Below are 15,502 nucleotides of genomic sequence, written 5' to 3'. Positions count from 1 at the left end.
CTTTGACTTTGTCATCTTTTTCTGAGTGTGTGTTTTGATCTTCCTTGTCATCATAGTAACTCTCTATGGTTCAATTTCTTTCTGTTGTTTGCTCATTTTCCCAGTCTATTTCGTGACTTTTAACTCTTTGTTAAAGTAGGGTCCTGCTTCCAGGGTGGAGGGTGCATTGTCCCAAGCTTCAGAGGTCTTGTGCAGCTGTTTTCAGAGATACTTCTAGGGACCTGTAAATTTTCAGTTTTTCCAGGGGGTTATGATTTAAGGAGAGGTGTGTTTACTACTCTCCTGGCCTGTGCTCTGGTCTGTGAGTGACAATAAGCACTCTTTTCTGCTCTGGAACTGTGACATGGGTCCCTGTTCCACTCCAGCTGCAAGTCTGGTATGCTAGTGCACCTCCTCTCCCTGGGACTGCCACCCAGGACCATGACCCAAATCCAAGTATGGGCAAAGCAATAGAGTCCTGCCTCAGTACTAGCAGCCTTCTGACCAATTGTTCAACCCCCTTGCCATCCACAGATGAGAGCTCCCAAGAAATGTTGCTGCTGCTGATCCAGTAAGTCTCCAGGGTTGGCTCTTGGTTTGCTGGGACTGGGTCTGTGCTGGCCCAGCCTGTGATGGACTACACTTCACTCTCACCCAGATGTGACAGACCTTTCCTGCCAACCTTCTTAGTTGTATTTGGCTGGAAAATTATTTCACCCTGTCCTTTTGTGTGTTTTGCTGCTCCAGGAATTGATTTATAGCATTATTTAAAGGTGTTCTGAGGGGTTTTAGGGAGAGCTCAGGTGAGTCCCTACCTTTTCTCTGCCATCTTGGCTCTACCTCTTCCTTTTTTTTAAAGTGGAATTTGAAAATTCCTTTCTCCTAAGGAAGGGAAGGGGGTAAGGTAACAAGCACTTATTAAGCACTTACAATATGCCAGGCACTGTGCTAAGACCTTTTACAGATATTATCTCATTTGCTAAGAAAAAAGGAATAAACCTAAGTAATAGTCTTCCATCTGGAGAAATACACCAGAATGAAAATTATTACAAAATTATTATATTATTATAAATATAATAAATATATAAATAAATATAATAAATAAATAATATAAACATATTATTATAAAATTATTTTTATTACATTGAACTAATTACATTGGCATAGATTGATCATTCATTTATTTGATCTTTCCCTTTTAAAAGCTGACCTCCTAGTAGGAGAAGAAGCTCACAGTGTAATAAAGAATGTATACAAAATTTTCTTCCAATTTCATACTCTTCCCTAATCTATTTGCTCTTCAAATTTTCCAACAAACCCTGGGACTTTTTTTTAAGTGATGATGAGAATGTAGGTAGTAAAGAAGCTGGAGGTACAGGGTGAATCAAAAGAGATGTCCTAGTAGCCTGGCTATTCTAAGGCACTTCGGTGGATTCCATGGTCAATGGATTCCCTGACTACTACAGCTGCTGTCGCTAGTCTCTGAACCCTTCAGTTCTGAGTCTTTGTCCTCCAAATAAGACTGTTCAACTAGGCGGAAGGCCTCAAGGAACTCATTGATGTCTATGTTTCCATCTTTGTTGAAGTCAATACTCCGAGCCAGGTTACAGATGCTTTCATCACTAATGTCAATGTTCATATGAGAACTGAAGAGCTTCCAAATTTGCCTGAATTCATCAAATGAGATGAGCCCTGTGGAAGAAAGACATGTCTTAGTATCCAAAACTGAAGGAATGAGACCAAAGAATCCAGTGAGGAAAAGGAGCTGGTGTTGCTTACCCACTTTTGCTAAAAGAACAGTTTTGCTAAAACAAACAAAAAACTCTATGGGCACTAAGCTAAAAGAGCGTAACAACCTTGTCCCTTGTTTGAAGAATCATCCAAGTATTTCAATGGAGTCAGAAGCTGGTGAATGTGCAGCACAGGAATGTCTGGCACTAACTACATATGTAGTAGTTTCTGCACCGAATGAATGATGGGGACTGTGAGACCATACGGAAGTAGGCTTAACAACAATGACTTAACAACATCACAAGGAAACATTGGTGACTTGACAGTGTCAGATGTGGGCTCTTACCACTTGGGCTTCCTACAAGTGCACCCCTCTCCTCGTGTGCCCTGATTAGGCATGTTTCCTCTGTGTGCACCTTTCACACACGAGCATGCACACGTGTGTGTTGTGTGTGTTTAACTCTTTAAAAAACATACACTTGACACACTTTTAAGTGCACTCTGTATTATTTACATTTTCTCCCTCACTTTCTTACTTCTGAAAAAATCAACACAACACTAAATTAAGCCCCAATTTGTAGTGTTGGCTGGTTTCTGAGGTGTAAATGCTCACACTTAAATTGTAACAATCAGTTCTCACCAGTCAATTCAAACCGTCTCTATTACACCTCATGTGTGCCCCTCCATGTGATATACAGATATAGATAGATAGATAGATAGATAGATAGATAGATAGATAGATAGATAGATTCATTCTTCCCAGTGATGCTGTGTGTATTTGTGGGTAAATCTGTTTCTGATTTGATCAAATCAGTATTTGAATTGATATCTAATTAGTATTTCTGTCTTCTTAAAGCCCCTCCAACAATTCATTTTCCCTTTTTCGCTAATATGATTTGAAGTGAGTACCTCATGATTGTATTAATTTGTATGATTCTAATTTTCAACACAAAAGTGATTTTCAATATAAAAAGGGGGAAATTAGGGAGAAGATGTCAGAATTTTTCCAGCTGGCCATTCCCCTGGGAATGAATATGTTTTTTGTGTACCAGTCTGGGCATAACACCCAGGGAATAGAAGAAATCTAAAAAGTTCCAGTTAGGACCATAATAAGCTATCCCTAATAGATAGTACTTTAGTCAATTTTTGAAGACCTCAAAGGAAGAAGAAAGTACAAACCATCCAAGCCTCCTCTGTTAGCTTAGAAAGTAGATTCTACAGGAAAAAGCCTTTTTCTCCCTGCCCCCTGTAAATAGGGATCCATTTATATTTCAGTCTGACATCATTGATTTAGAATTTGTAAAATCATGTCATTTTCCAGAAGTGCATTGAATATATTATGCATTTACCTGAATGATCACTGTCTATGATCCGGAATATGGTCTCCAGGTTGGATCGGTTTCTGTAGAGCACTTCTAGCAAACTGGATTGAATGTTCTGCAAGACACAAATTACTTTCCTTTGTAGTCTAATCTTAAGGAGTATCTCGAATTTTTAAAAATTATAATGTAATCATAGTGATTGTAGGATTTGGAAATGGAAAAAAAATTCTTATAAGGGGTGACATTCTGGGAGGGGAAAGGACAGGGAGAAATCAAATGAATGTCAAAACCAAAAATAAAAATCTATTTTCAAAAAGAAATGAAAGAGACTGGTGATCAGTGACCATGATAATTTCCTTTTTGAGGGGGAAAAAACCCTGAAGATTCCTCAAGTCCACAATTAATTTAATGCAAAATGTATGCATCATCTTGTTCTAAATATATGGGAATGTCTCACCTCCCTCTCTCTTTTACAGACTGGGTTGGAGGGTGGGGGTGGGGTCCTATGGGTGTAGAACACAGCATATACTATTACACTTGGTTGATGCATTATTTAATTTTGCTGAAGTACCCCCCCTCCCTTTTTTATTCTTTGTTACAAGGGATTATTTGTCAGTTGGTCAATAAGCATTAATTATATACCAGGTTCTGTGCTCAGAATCTGGGGGTGTAAAAAAAGGCAAAAAACATAGGCCCTGTTCTCAAGGAGTAATGGGGTGACATAACATACAAATAACTATGTACATACAAGATATATATAATTTAAATAGGAGATAACCTCATAAAGAAGGCACTGTGGATAGTAAGAGAGACACTGCGAAAGACCTGCAGAAAAGGGTTTTGAGCTGTCCCAGAGGTAACAAGGAGCCATTGGAGGTTAGTGAGCGAGGGAGTGACATGGTCAGACCTACATTTAGGAAAATCACTTTGTTGGCTGAATGGAGGGTGGAATGGAGTGGGAAGAGTGGGCAGGAAGACCACTTGAGAGGCTTCTGCAACAGTCAACGTGAGAGGTGATGAGGGGCTGCACCAGAATGGCCTCTGAGTGAGTGGAGAGGACATATGATTGGATAATTCCCCAACCCTGAGTAATTCTAGTACCTTTCCTCTGTTAATTATTTCCCATTTATTTTGTATATAGTTTACTTTGTATATGTTTGTTTATACATTGTCTCCCCAATTAGATTATAAGCTCCTTAAAGGCAAGGACTCCGCCCCTTTTGGTATCCCTAAGACCTTAGCACAGCGTCTGGTGCTTAATAAATGTTTATTGATTGATTGGTATGTGGTAGGAGTGAGAGAGAGGACAAGATGTGCTTTTGGTTGTGGAAGAAGATGGTGGCACCCTCAATGGTAATAAGAAAGGTGGGGAGAGGGGAGGGTTTGGGAAGAGAGATAATGAGTTCTAGCTTGGGCATGGTACCTGGCTCTTTTTAAGATAGCTCCATAGTACATTTTGCTAACTACAATATCCCAGAGCAGATAGATGATAGATAGATATGATGTGATATGATATGATGTAGAAGATAGATAAAGATGATGGATAGAAAATAGGTAAGGATGATGGATAGATGGTTGGTAGGTTGGTTGGTTGTTGTCCTTGGTTCTTGAAGAGGACCAAAATGACATCACTATGCTTGAGTGAAGTTTCAGTATGTGTCCAACTGTGCCTGATCAGGCCAATACAAACTTGGAATGCTCTACCACAGGTCGGGCACAAATAGTTCACGTGAACATTTGGGGTGGATACTCCAAACTTGCTCATCCTGCGTTTCCTTTAAGCTATTTCAATTCTGCTTTGCTCATAGAGCACAGCACCTTCTCTGATGTGGGAACGCCATGCTGAGCAGTCCTGTGCCAGTGTCTCCCATGTCACACAATCAATTCCAAAGTTCTTGAGAGAGACCTTGAGAGTGTCCTTGTATTACTTCTTCTGACCACCATGTGAATGCTTGCCCAGTGTGAGTTCTCCATAAAATAGTATTTTTGGTAAGCATACATTTCGCATTTGAACAATGTGACCGGCCCATCAGAGTTGCCCTCTCTAAAGCAGAGTTTGAATGCTTGGCAGTTTGGTTCAAGTAAGGACCTCAGTGTCTGGTACCTTATCCTGTCAGGTGATCTTCAGAATCTTCCTAAGACAATTCAAATGGAAGCAATTCAGTTTCCTGGCATGGCGCTTGTAGACTGCAGGTTTCACAGGCGTACATCAATGAGGTCAGCACCACAGCTCTGTAGACTTTCAGTTTGGTAATCAGTCTAATACCTCTTCTCTCCCATACTTTCCTTCGGAGCCTCCCAAACACCGAGCTATCTCTGGCAATGCATGTGTCAACCTCATTATCAATGTGTACAGCCCTGGAAAGTACACTACCAAGGTAAGTGAACTTATCCACAGCATTCAAAACTTCTCCATTTGCTGTAACTTATGGTTCTATGTACAGATGGTGTGGTGGTGGCTGATGGAGCATCTGTGTTTTCTTGGTGTTAATTGTTAGGCCAAAATTAGCACAAGCAGCAGAGAATTGATCTATACTTCATTGCATCTCAGCTTCAGAAGCTGCATTGAGAGCACAATCATCTGCAAACAGAAAATCATGTACCAACACTCCTTCCACTTTGGTCTTGGCTTGTAGCCTTTTCAAGTTGAAGAATTTACCATCAGTGTGGTAGCTGACCTTGATGCTGTGTTCATCCTCAGTGAAAGCATCTGCCAATATGGCTTTCATTAAGTAATTACTATGTTCCAGGCACTGTGCTAAGCTCTGGGAATACAAGTACAAACAAGCAAGATGGCCCCTGGCGGCAAGGTGCTTACCTTCTAATGGGGGAAGACAGCACATCAAGGGGAACTGGAAGTGGTAGGGAGGTGGAAGGTAGGAAATCTTACCTCATGGCTCAGTTGCTCCTTAGCTAAATCCTTCAGCCAGGACTTGTATTCTAACATGTTATTAGTAGTGTGAGTCACCAGCTGTGGCCTCAACACCCGCCATGGCAAGCCCAGGTGTAGCACAGACTCCACCGCAGCTGACCAGTCACTCAAAGTGATGAAATCTGCATGGACAGAAAAACTAAAGCTTGAAAATATTGACATCATACAAAAATCTTCTCTGTTAGCATGTGCTGAAATAGTCCCTACATCCTTGTACCACAGAGAAATGTATTGGGCAGGGGGTATGGTGTTTACATTCTATTATTGAAGATCACAAAGAGTTTCTCTTTATGTAGGCTTTATCTATCAATGTTTAACCATACTAGAAATTAAAGTAGTTTAGTATTACTATGAAAATAGTTTTGTTCTCCTAGATCCCCCTAAAAGGGTCTCTGAGACCCCCAGGTATCTATGGACTACTCTTTGAAAACTCTTGGTATAAGTGGATGGAAAACTGGACTTGGAGTCCCAAGTCCTGGGTTTGAATCTCATCTCATCTCTGCACCTAAGCCACTTAGAATCATAGATTTAGGGATTAAAGGAGCCTCCAAAGCCATTCATTCCACCTTCCTCATGTTGCAATCTCCTACATGGGTGCCTGCCAAGCCTGCTTTGAATCATGCTCAATGGAGGGCGTTGCTGTCTCCTTAGGTAAGTACAGTCTCAATTGTCCCCTTGTTGCAAATAAGGAAACAGGCTCAAAAAGAATGAATGGTTTTCTCGTGGTCTACAAGGGTAAGGAGCATAGGGACTAGGTGGTAGGGAGAGAGGGAGATACAATATATCAACATATAAGTTGATTATTTAACATAACGTAACAAATACTATAACAAAATAAGAAGCCTGGAAAGATAAACTGAAGCCAGACTATGAGGGACTTTAAATGCCAGACTGAGGATCACAGGCTTATAGAGCTAAGACTGGCAAGGCCTTTGGAAGTCACCGAGTCCATGTTTACATTGAGTTTACAGATGTTTACAGATGAGGTTACTAAGGATCAGAGAATGACTTGACCAAGGTTCCAACTCCAGTCGTCTGGCTCCAAGTTCAGGCCACTTGGCTCGGCAACATATTCCCAGTGAGTTTTTATTTTTTATTTGGCCCAGTTCCCATTGTGGTGTAAGTGGAGGATTTTAAACGGAGAGAAAGGAGAAGGAACAGCAAACTGGGGAGTTGGAGAAGGCCACTGAGAGCTGTTACCTTATTCTGTCAATGCCCATTGACCCTGGGTCCAGCCCCTCTCAGCCTAAAGAAAGCTTCACAGTTTACATTCTGCTAGCTATAACATCCCAAGGGGGAGAGGGAGAGACAGAGAGAGAGAGAGAGAGAGAGAGAGAGAGAGAGAGAGAGACTGAGAGAGACTGAGAGAGACAGAGACAGAGAAGGAAGGAGAAGAAGGAGAAACAGAGAACATGGGAGATTCAAAAAGAACCTAGAAAGACATACTACTTCATGTAGAGTGAAGTGAGCAGCACCAGAAGAACAACTTATACTATAATGTAAAGGAAAATTGCAGACTTCCAATGAATGTCTTGGCTATTCACAAACTAGACTGATGATAAAGTGTACCACTAGCATCCTGGCAGAAGGATGATATAGATTAGAGGTGCAGAATGAGACATGCATTTTCAGACATGGTCGATGAGTTCATTTATTTTGCTTGACTATACTTATTTGTTACAAAAGGGAACTTCCATTTGGAGGAGGTGAGTTAGAGGGTAGTAACAAAGATGAAAAACCCAAAAGAACGAAAAATAAGAGGGAAAGAGAGATGAATAATTAAAGAGAGAGTCACTGCTCATGGTTCACTGATGCAAACATAATAAAAATGACAATCCAAGATTAGGTACACAACACACAGTAGTAAGTGACCATTGTGATCTAATGTTTGACAAACCCAAAGATCCAGGATTTGAGGACAAGAAATCGCTATTGGACAAAAAATGCAGGGAAAACTGGAAAGCAGTTTGACAGAAACTAGGTATAAACACATTGTACTGAGATGAAGTCAAAATAGGTACATGGTTTACATATAATGGGTGATATCATAAGCAGATTAGGAGAGCGTGGAATATTTGACCTGTCAGAGAGCTATGGATAAAGGAAGAATTTATGTCTAAACAAGAGATAGAATGCATTATGGGATGTAAAACAAATCATTTTGATAACACCAAATTAAAAAGGTTTGGAACAAACTAGTGCAGCCAAGATTGGAAGAGAAGCAGAAAACTGAGAAAAAAATTTATAGCAAGTCTCTCTGATAAAGGTCTCATTTCTCAAATATATAACTGAGTCAAATTTATGAGAATATGAGTCATTCTCCCAATTGATAAATGGTCAAAGGATCTGAACAGGCAATTTTCAGAAGAAGAAATCAAAGCTATCTATAGTCATGTGAAAAAATGCTCTACATCACTATTGATTAGAGAAATGCAAATTAAAACAATTCTGAGTACCACCTCAAATCTATTAGATTGACTAAAATGACAGAAAAGGAAAAATGATAGATGTTGGAGGGGATGTGGGAAAAATGGAGCACTGATCCAACTATTCTGGAGAACAATTTGGAGCTATGCCCAAAGGGCTATAAAACTGTGCATACCTTTTGACTCAGCAACACCACTACTAGGTCTATATCTCAAAGAGATCAAAGGAAAAAGAAAAGAACTTTTATGTACAAAAATATTTTAGCAGCTCTTTTTGTGGTGGCAAAGAATTGGAAATTGAGGAGATGCACATCAAATGGGGAATGGCTGAACAAGCTGTTGTGTATGATTGTGATGTAACACTATTGTGTTATAAGCAATGCCAGACAGGGCACTTTCAGAAAAGCCTGGGAAGACTTACATGAACTGATGCAAAGTGAAATGAGCAGAACCAAGAGAATATTGCACTCAGTTACAGCAGTACTGTATGATGATCAACTGTGAATGACTCAGCTATTCTCAGCAATACAAAGATCCAAGATGATTCTGAAACACTTAGGATAAAAAATGCCATCCACCACCAGAAAAAGAACTGATGGTGTCCGAATGCAAGCTGAAGCATGGAGGGAGGGAGGAAGGGGGGGAGAGAGAGAGAGAGAGAGAGAGAGAGAGAGAGAGAGAGAGAGAGAGAGAGAGTAAATAGATCAATAGATATAGTAGAGAGATATATAGACAGATAGATATAATATACACATAGACAGACAGATAGATAGATAGACAGATAGACAGATAGACCCTAATTTTATAGCTTTGGGTTCACTCACTAGTTCCATCAAGATCATAGCTCTTAAATGCGCCAAGGAGTGATGAGGAATGAGCAAATAGTTTCTCTCGAAGTGCTCTCAGAGCAGACTCCTCAACTCTGCTAATCCTAGATGGGGATGAGACAAAAGGAAACATCTTCAAAGATCAGCTTATGACAAGCACTGGACAGTTTCCCCTCCTGGCAAGAGTATGCTGGAGCCAGCTTGTACCCAGTTGAAAGAGCTGATTGTTAAATTTTTATTGAGGGTATTTGCACCTCAGAAAGTAGCAATTGCCACAAACCAAGGCTTGATTCATTGTTGTGTTGATTGTCTAGATGGGAGAAAATGGTCGAGAAAATATTAATGATGTGGATTAAACTTAAAAGTGTGCTTAAAAGTTAAACTTAAAAGCATACATTGTTATGCTTTGGTTTTGCTTTTTTCCTGGAGAGTCAGTTGTTAAATATTTATTAGTATGCACCTGGCTCCTGGGCTTTACAAATACATTCCAAACTTCCAAGGACTCAAGTTTTTGAGGGGAAAATAGCCACAAGATTCTACTGCAGCATTTTCCAGAGTAATTTGTTCATGATGCTTGGGGGTTTGAAATATTTCAATGGAACTAATAAATGATGATCTGAAGAGTTGGATGGATCAGAGAGATAAAAGAAAGGCACAGAAATTTTAGAACAAAAAAAGGAAATTTTATTTTCACACAAAAATTTTCTGCATATAAACGTTACTTTTGATACAGACATAATTTAATCTTTGAGAGGAGGTGCCAAGCATTTCTTCCTTAGTTTACCATATATTCCCCTATTCAGAATGCAAGACTTGGAATCAGGAAGACCTGAGTTAGAATTCTGTCTCACATACTCGCAAGATACATAACCCTGGGTGAATCACTGGGTCAACCTCAGTTGCTTTGGCTGCCAGGGATTCTTATTTCCCTGTTTCTGAAGAATGTATCTTTATCTTCTCATCCTAATTTCTGTAAAATTACATTTTTCTTTTAGGTGACTTTGCTTCTAATTTTCCTAAACAATTAAGTTCTGTTAAATCATTCATAGAAGAAAATATCATGGTAAGGGAAAAACATTCTTCCAAAGTTAAATTTGCTTATTTTCAATTTGCTTTCTGATCTAAGCAAGTTTCTGTCTTTCCAAGGTGGAGGAAAAAATTCACAATAGGTGATTCTTTAGCACCTTAAATGTGGGGCTTAAGGGCCGCAAATGTTTTTTTTTCCTTTGTATTTTATGTATTTGTCTAATTGTCATTTGTAATTACTGTACTGTCTTGGCTAACCTGATATTCCTGAGTAGTCCTTGTATGGTCTGGTCTGGTCTGACATAATTCTTAAGTAACCAGAAAAGATCTCTGTTACTGATTCTGACAGAAATTTCAGTTTTGCCCTTAGTGATAAGTAATCATTATGGAATTTCCTCCAGTTTTTGGTAAGTGGTTAAATCTTGATAATACTAGTTTGTAGTAACTGTAATTATAATGTAGTAATAGATTCAGAAATTAAATTATTCTTAGTCAAATCTATTTCCAATATCAGAACTCTGGTCTAATTAAATTCTGAAAAGAAATACACACACACTGTATCAATAACAGAAATATAATATTCTTGACCATGAGGAGGATCTTTGAAATTGAAATATTGCATATGCTCAAGTTAATTGTTGAAGCTTGCCCCTGTTGGTGGAGTTGTGAACTAATCCAACCATTCTGGAGAGCAATTTGGAACTATGCCCAAAAGGCTATAAAACTATGCATATTCTTTGACCTAAGCAAACAGATCAAAGAAAGAGGAAAAAGACCTATTTTGTATAAAAAAAATTTATAGCAGTGGCTTTTGTGGTAGCAAAGAATTGGAAATTGAGGGGATATCCTTCAATTGGAGAATGGTTGAACAAATGTTACATGACTGCAATGGAATACTATCATGATATAAGGAATTATGAGCACAATGATTTCAGGAAAAAAACTAGAAAGACTTAAATCAACTGACACAAAGTGACGTGAGCAGAACCAGGGGAATGTTGTTCACAGTAACGGCAATATTGTACCATGATCAAATGTGAGTAGCAATACGGTTATCCAAGACAATTCCAAAGGACTCATGCTGAAAAATGCTACTCACCTCCAGAGAAATGGAGTCTGACAGAGTCTGAATGCAGATCAAAGCATCCTAGTTTTCTCTTTTTTGTGGAATTTTTTTGGTCTGTGTTTTCTCTCATAACATGACTAATAATGGGAATATGCTTTGCATTATTGCACATGTATGACCTATATCAAATTGGCTTACCATCTTAAGGAGAGGAGAGAGGAGGAAGAGAATTTAGCACTCAAAAATTTAAGAAGGAAATGTTAAAAATTGTTTTTACATGTAATTAGGAAAAAATAATAAAATACTATTTTTTCAAAAAATAATTCACAGTGTCCCATAGGATGCCTTTATGACCTCATGTTGTCATAGTGAATGCAGAGATGGAGGTGAGCAATGTATATTTGAATTAAAAATTTGTAATTGTATCCTTTTTAATCTCTTATTGTAAGCAAATTCACTTTTATTTTATTTTATAATCCACAAGTGACTCATTTAATTCCTGTCCTGAGCCTGAATCATTAGAGAGGCTCAATACCATTAGTAAATCTATATAATGTAAACTGTTTTCCAAATTATTCAGATCAGACACTCTGAGTGTAATGGAGTTTCCAATCGGAAGCCTCTGAGATAACTTATTAAGGAATCAAAGGGAAAAGACATCAGGACTTCATAATACTTCATTTAGTGGCCTGCACACTGGTGTCTCTGTCAGGTCTGCGTTGTAGAGGCTGTTCAACACTGATGGCCTCAGAGACAAAAAGATTTCTGCAGAAATAATGCTGGATATGTAGTTGTGGTTCAGTTATTTCAGTTGTGTCTGACCCTTTGTGACTCCATTTGGGGTTTCCTTGGCAAAGACATTGGAGTGATTTGCCTTTTCCTTCTCCAGCTCATTTTACAGATGAGGAAACTGAGGCAAACAGGGTTAGGTGACTTGCCCAGGGTCACACAGCTAGTAAGTTTCTGAGGTCATATTTGAACTCAGTTCCTCCTGACTCCAAGCCTATCCACTGAGTCACCTAACTGTCCACATATGGGTGTGTAGAGAGTGCCCCAAAGGCTGAAACAAGGGGGAAGAAGTTAATCGCTGAGCACTAACCTATCTAGGTTCAGAAATCCAACACAGAATGTAGATAAATACACACACCACCCCACCACGTCTCATACAGCTTTTAAACAACGTGCCAGTGGCAAGCCTCACCTTTGTCGCATGGTCAGCGTGTGGGTGGCCTTGTTAGCCTGATACTGTACGATGTGCGGGATCAGATCCCGCCCCAGTTTAACATAGGCACCTCTATTGCTGCCGACTTCATAATAGTTGGAAGCAGAGAAGATGGTTAGCACCTAAACGAAAATGGAGAGAAAGGCTGGACATTGGCTGAACTTTCCCATTCTCCTTCCCTCTCACTGTTGGGTTCCCACCTTGGACCCTGCTTGTTGTTGCTGTTTGCGTTGAGGGGAAGCTACCGTACTTTCGGCCCCTTTGCTTGCTCTATGAGTCTTGGGCTCCTATCCCTACCTCGTAGGTACGTTCCTACAGGACCCTGGACGAGAGAGTGAGGCTGACGACTGCGCAAACCTCTCTCACTGCCATCCAGTTCATGCGCAAGTCAAGACCTCACCCTCATGATGTCATCGGTCCTCTTCCAGAACGAAAGGTGAACAACAGCAAGGGTACCTACCTTGCGATTGTGGCAGAACTCGTAACCTTCCGGCTTGCACTCATGGGAGCGGATCAGAAACTGAAGGCTATGCCTTTGGAGCATCTGTTCCGTCACATTGGGGCCAAAGTAGCAGCCCTCTCCTCGGGCGGTGTTAGCCTTGCAGCCCTCCTGGGGCATGGGATCGCTCCACAGAATATCTGCGACCTGAAATCCATCAGAAATCATTTTTGTCCCTGGGTTATTCCTTCGTACTTATCCATATATGTAGAGAACAGGAAGGTCTTTAGGGACGATCATTTTGTTGAATTTCTCCCAAAAGGGAGAAGAGATCCTCCTTAGCTCAGGCTGAGGTGGAGTGGATCGATGACAGAGAGAATTTCTGAAATATCATGAGGTAATTGGGCCCTAGATTGCTTGTGAGAGAGAATTACCAAAGAAACAAGTCAATGAGAGGTGGGAGTTAGCGTGTATGTTCAGATACAGCCACCACACCTGGCTTCCTCATGGGGACTACACTTGGGTGGTTCCATCTTTGATTAAAAGGTATAGCTAATGGCTGAACAAGTTGTAGTATAGGATTGTAATGGACTGCTATTGCATTGTAAGAAATTACAAGCAGGATGCTCTCAGAAAAACTGAGGAAGACTTACATGAAGCGATGCAAAGTGAAATGAGCAGAACCAGAACATCATACACAGAAACAGCAATATTGTATGATGATCAACTGTGAATGACTTAGCTATTTTCAGAAATAATGATCCAAGACAATTCTGAAGGACTTAGGTTAAAAAATATTATCCACCTCCAGAGAAAGCAGTGATGAAGTCTGACTGCATACTTTTAAAAAAAACCTTTATTTTTCTTGTTACTTTGGTCTGTATTTTCTTTCACAACATGATTAACATGGAAATAAGTTTTGCATGTCTGCACATGTATAATCTATGTCAAATTACTTGTCTTCTCAATGAGGGGGGAGGAGACAGAGGGTGGGAGGGAATTTGTAACAAAATTCTAAAAAATCAATGTTAAAAATTGTTTTTACATGTAATTGGGAAAAATAAAATATCAAATATATATACATATATTTTTAAAAGTTAATAGCCAAGCTCCTAATTATAATTATTTGAACTCTCTTAGGCAGGTTAATCTGGGCCTTGGCTTCCTTGTCTGTGAAATGAGAAGGTTGGATTGAATGATTTCTAAGAACCCTTTCAGCTTTAAGTTTATGATCCCATGATCCTTTACTTTCTAAGCCTCTATCTTGTCATATCGCTCTGGTCATATCTCTACTGAAAGATAGAATTCAAAAGTAAGCTAATAAACCCCGATTATTTGTCTCATCCTCTGGGATTCATTTGTTTTAGTTTGGTTTTGATGCTCTGTCAAAGGCACACCATCATCCAGCACTACCTTTCCCTCCCCAGTTTTCTAACCTGCTGTCGCTTTCAAGTGTCCCAGGTTACTGTTATTTAGGGTGTACAGTATTTCCTTTTTTAAAAAAATAATATTTTATCTCCCCCCGATTATGTGTAAAAACAAATTTTAACATTCATTTTTTAAGGTTTTGAGTTTCAAATTCTATCCTTCTCTCCTTTCCCTCCCTCCTCCCTTGAGACAGTAAGCAATCTGATATAGGTTATACAGATGCCATCAAGGAAAACATTTCCACATTAGTCATTTTGTGCGAGAGAGAGAGAGAGAGAGAGAGAGAGAGAGAGAGAGAGAGAGAGAGAGAGAGAGAGAGAGAGAGAGAAGGAAAGAAAGAAAGGGAGGGAGGAGGCAGGAAGAAAGATCTCAGATCACTTTTACACAGATATAATCCCCCCTCCCCCATCCCTTACCCACTCCCTACCCCTGGGTCTAACAATGGTAGAGAAAATTTTTCAGTCAAGTTTTGAGGTATAATTTAGCATTTAGTGCAGACAAACGAGATTTTTTTTAAAACTTCAGCACCCCCTTCTTAAGAGAATAATATATGAGAAAATAAAGCCAGCACACAATGAATTTGAGTATTTAGTGGATGACCATGAAGGATCGTCCAAAGAACCATGGCCCCAAAGCGCTCATCAAAGGCACCTAGGAGCTCCTTAGAGTTGGAAGAGACTTAAGAAACCACAGAATTTTAAGATTTAAAGCTAAAGGGAAACAGAGTAATTAGAACAACTTTCTCATTTTATAGTTATATTCAAAAGAACGTCGGACCTGGAGTCAGGAAGACCTGAGTTCCAATTCTGCCTCAGACCCTTAGGTAGCTGTGTGACTCGCTCCATAACCTCTTTCAGACTCAGGAGATATTAATAGCATCTGCATCTCAGGGTTGCTATGAGGATAAAATAAGCCATTCATAAAGTGCTTTGCAAACCTTGAGGTGATAGGTAAATACCAATTTGATGATGATGATTGGAAACTGGATCAATAAATCAACAAAAAATTAAACATTTATTAAACACTCGTTAGGTTCCAGGCACTATGCGAAGCGCTGGGGATACAAAGAGAGGCAAAAGATAGTCCCTGTCCTCAATGAGCTTA

At 39.6% G+C, this 15,502-nt stretch overlaps 1 protein-coding gene across 1 annotated transcript in view; it reads right to left on the bottom strand.

Annotated features, from left to right (window-relative positions):
• Positions 1 to 1,420: 1,420 nt before the first annotated feature.
• Positions 1,421 to 15,502, bottom strand: part of PPEF2 (protein phosphatase with EF-hand domain 2) — a 39,879-nt gene continuing 25,797 nt past the window's right edge. The window contains exons 11-16 of the mRNA XM_036764969.1: positions 12,992 to 13,177; positions 12,511 to 12,653; positions 9,215 to 9,321; positions 5,923 to 6,086; positions 3,060 to 3,147; positions 1,421 to 1,671 (exon numbers count right to left, since the gene is read on the bottom strand). Of these exons, the coding sequence (XP_036620864.1) occupies positions 1,421 to 1,671; positions 3,060 to 3,147; positions 5,923 to 6,086; positions 9,215 to 9,321; positions 12,511 to 12,653; positions 12,992 to 13,177 (939 nt within the window). The remainder of the gene's footprint in view (positions 1,672 to 3,059; positions 3,148 to 5,922; positions 6,087 to 9,214; positions 9,322 to 12,510; positions 12,654 to 12,991; positions 13,178 to 15,502) is intronic.

Source organism: Trichosurus vulpecula, chromosome 6 (assembly GCF_011100635.1).
Source record: "Trichosurus vulpecula isolate mTriVul1 chromosome 6, mTriVul1.pri, whole genome shotgun sequence".
Taxonomy (NCBI): Eukaryota; Metazoa; Chordata; class Mammalia; order Diprotodontia; family Phalangeridae; genus Trichosurus; species Trichosurus vulpecula.
This window is presented reverse-complemented; position numbering and strand designations above follow the sequence as displayed.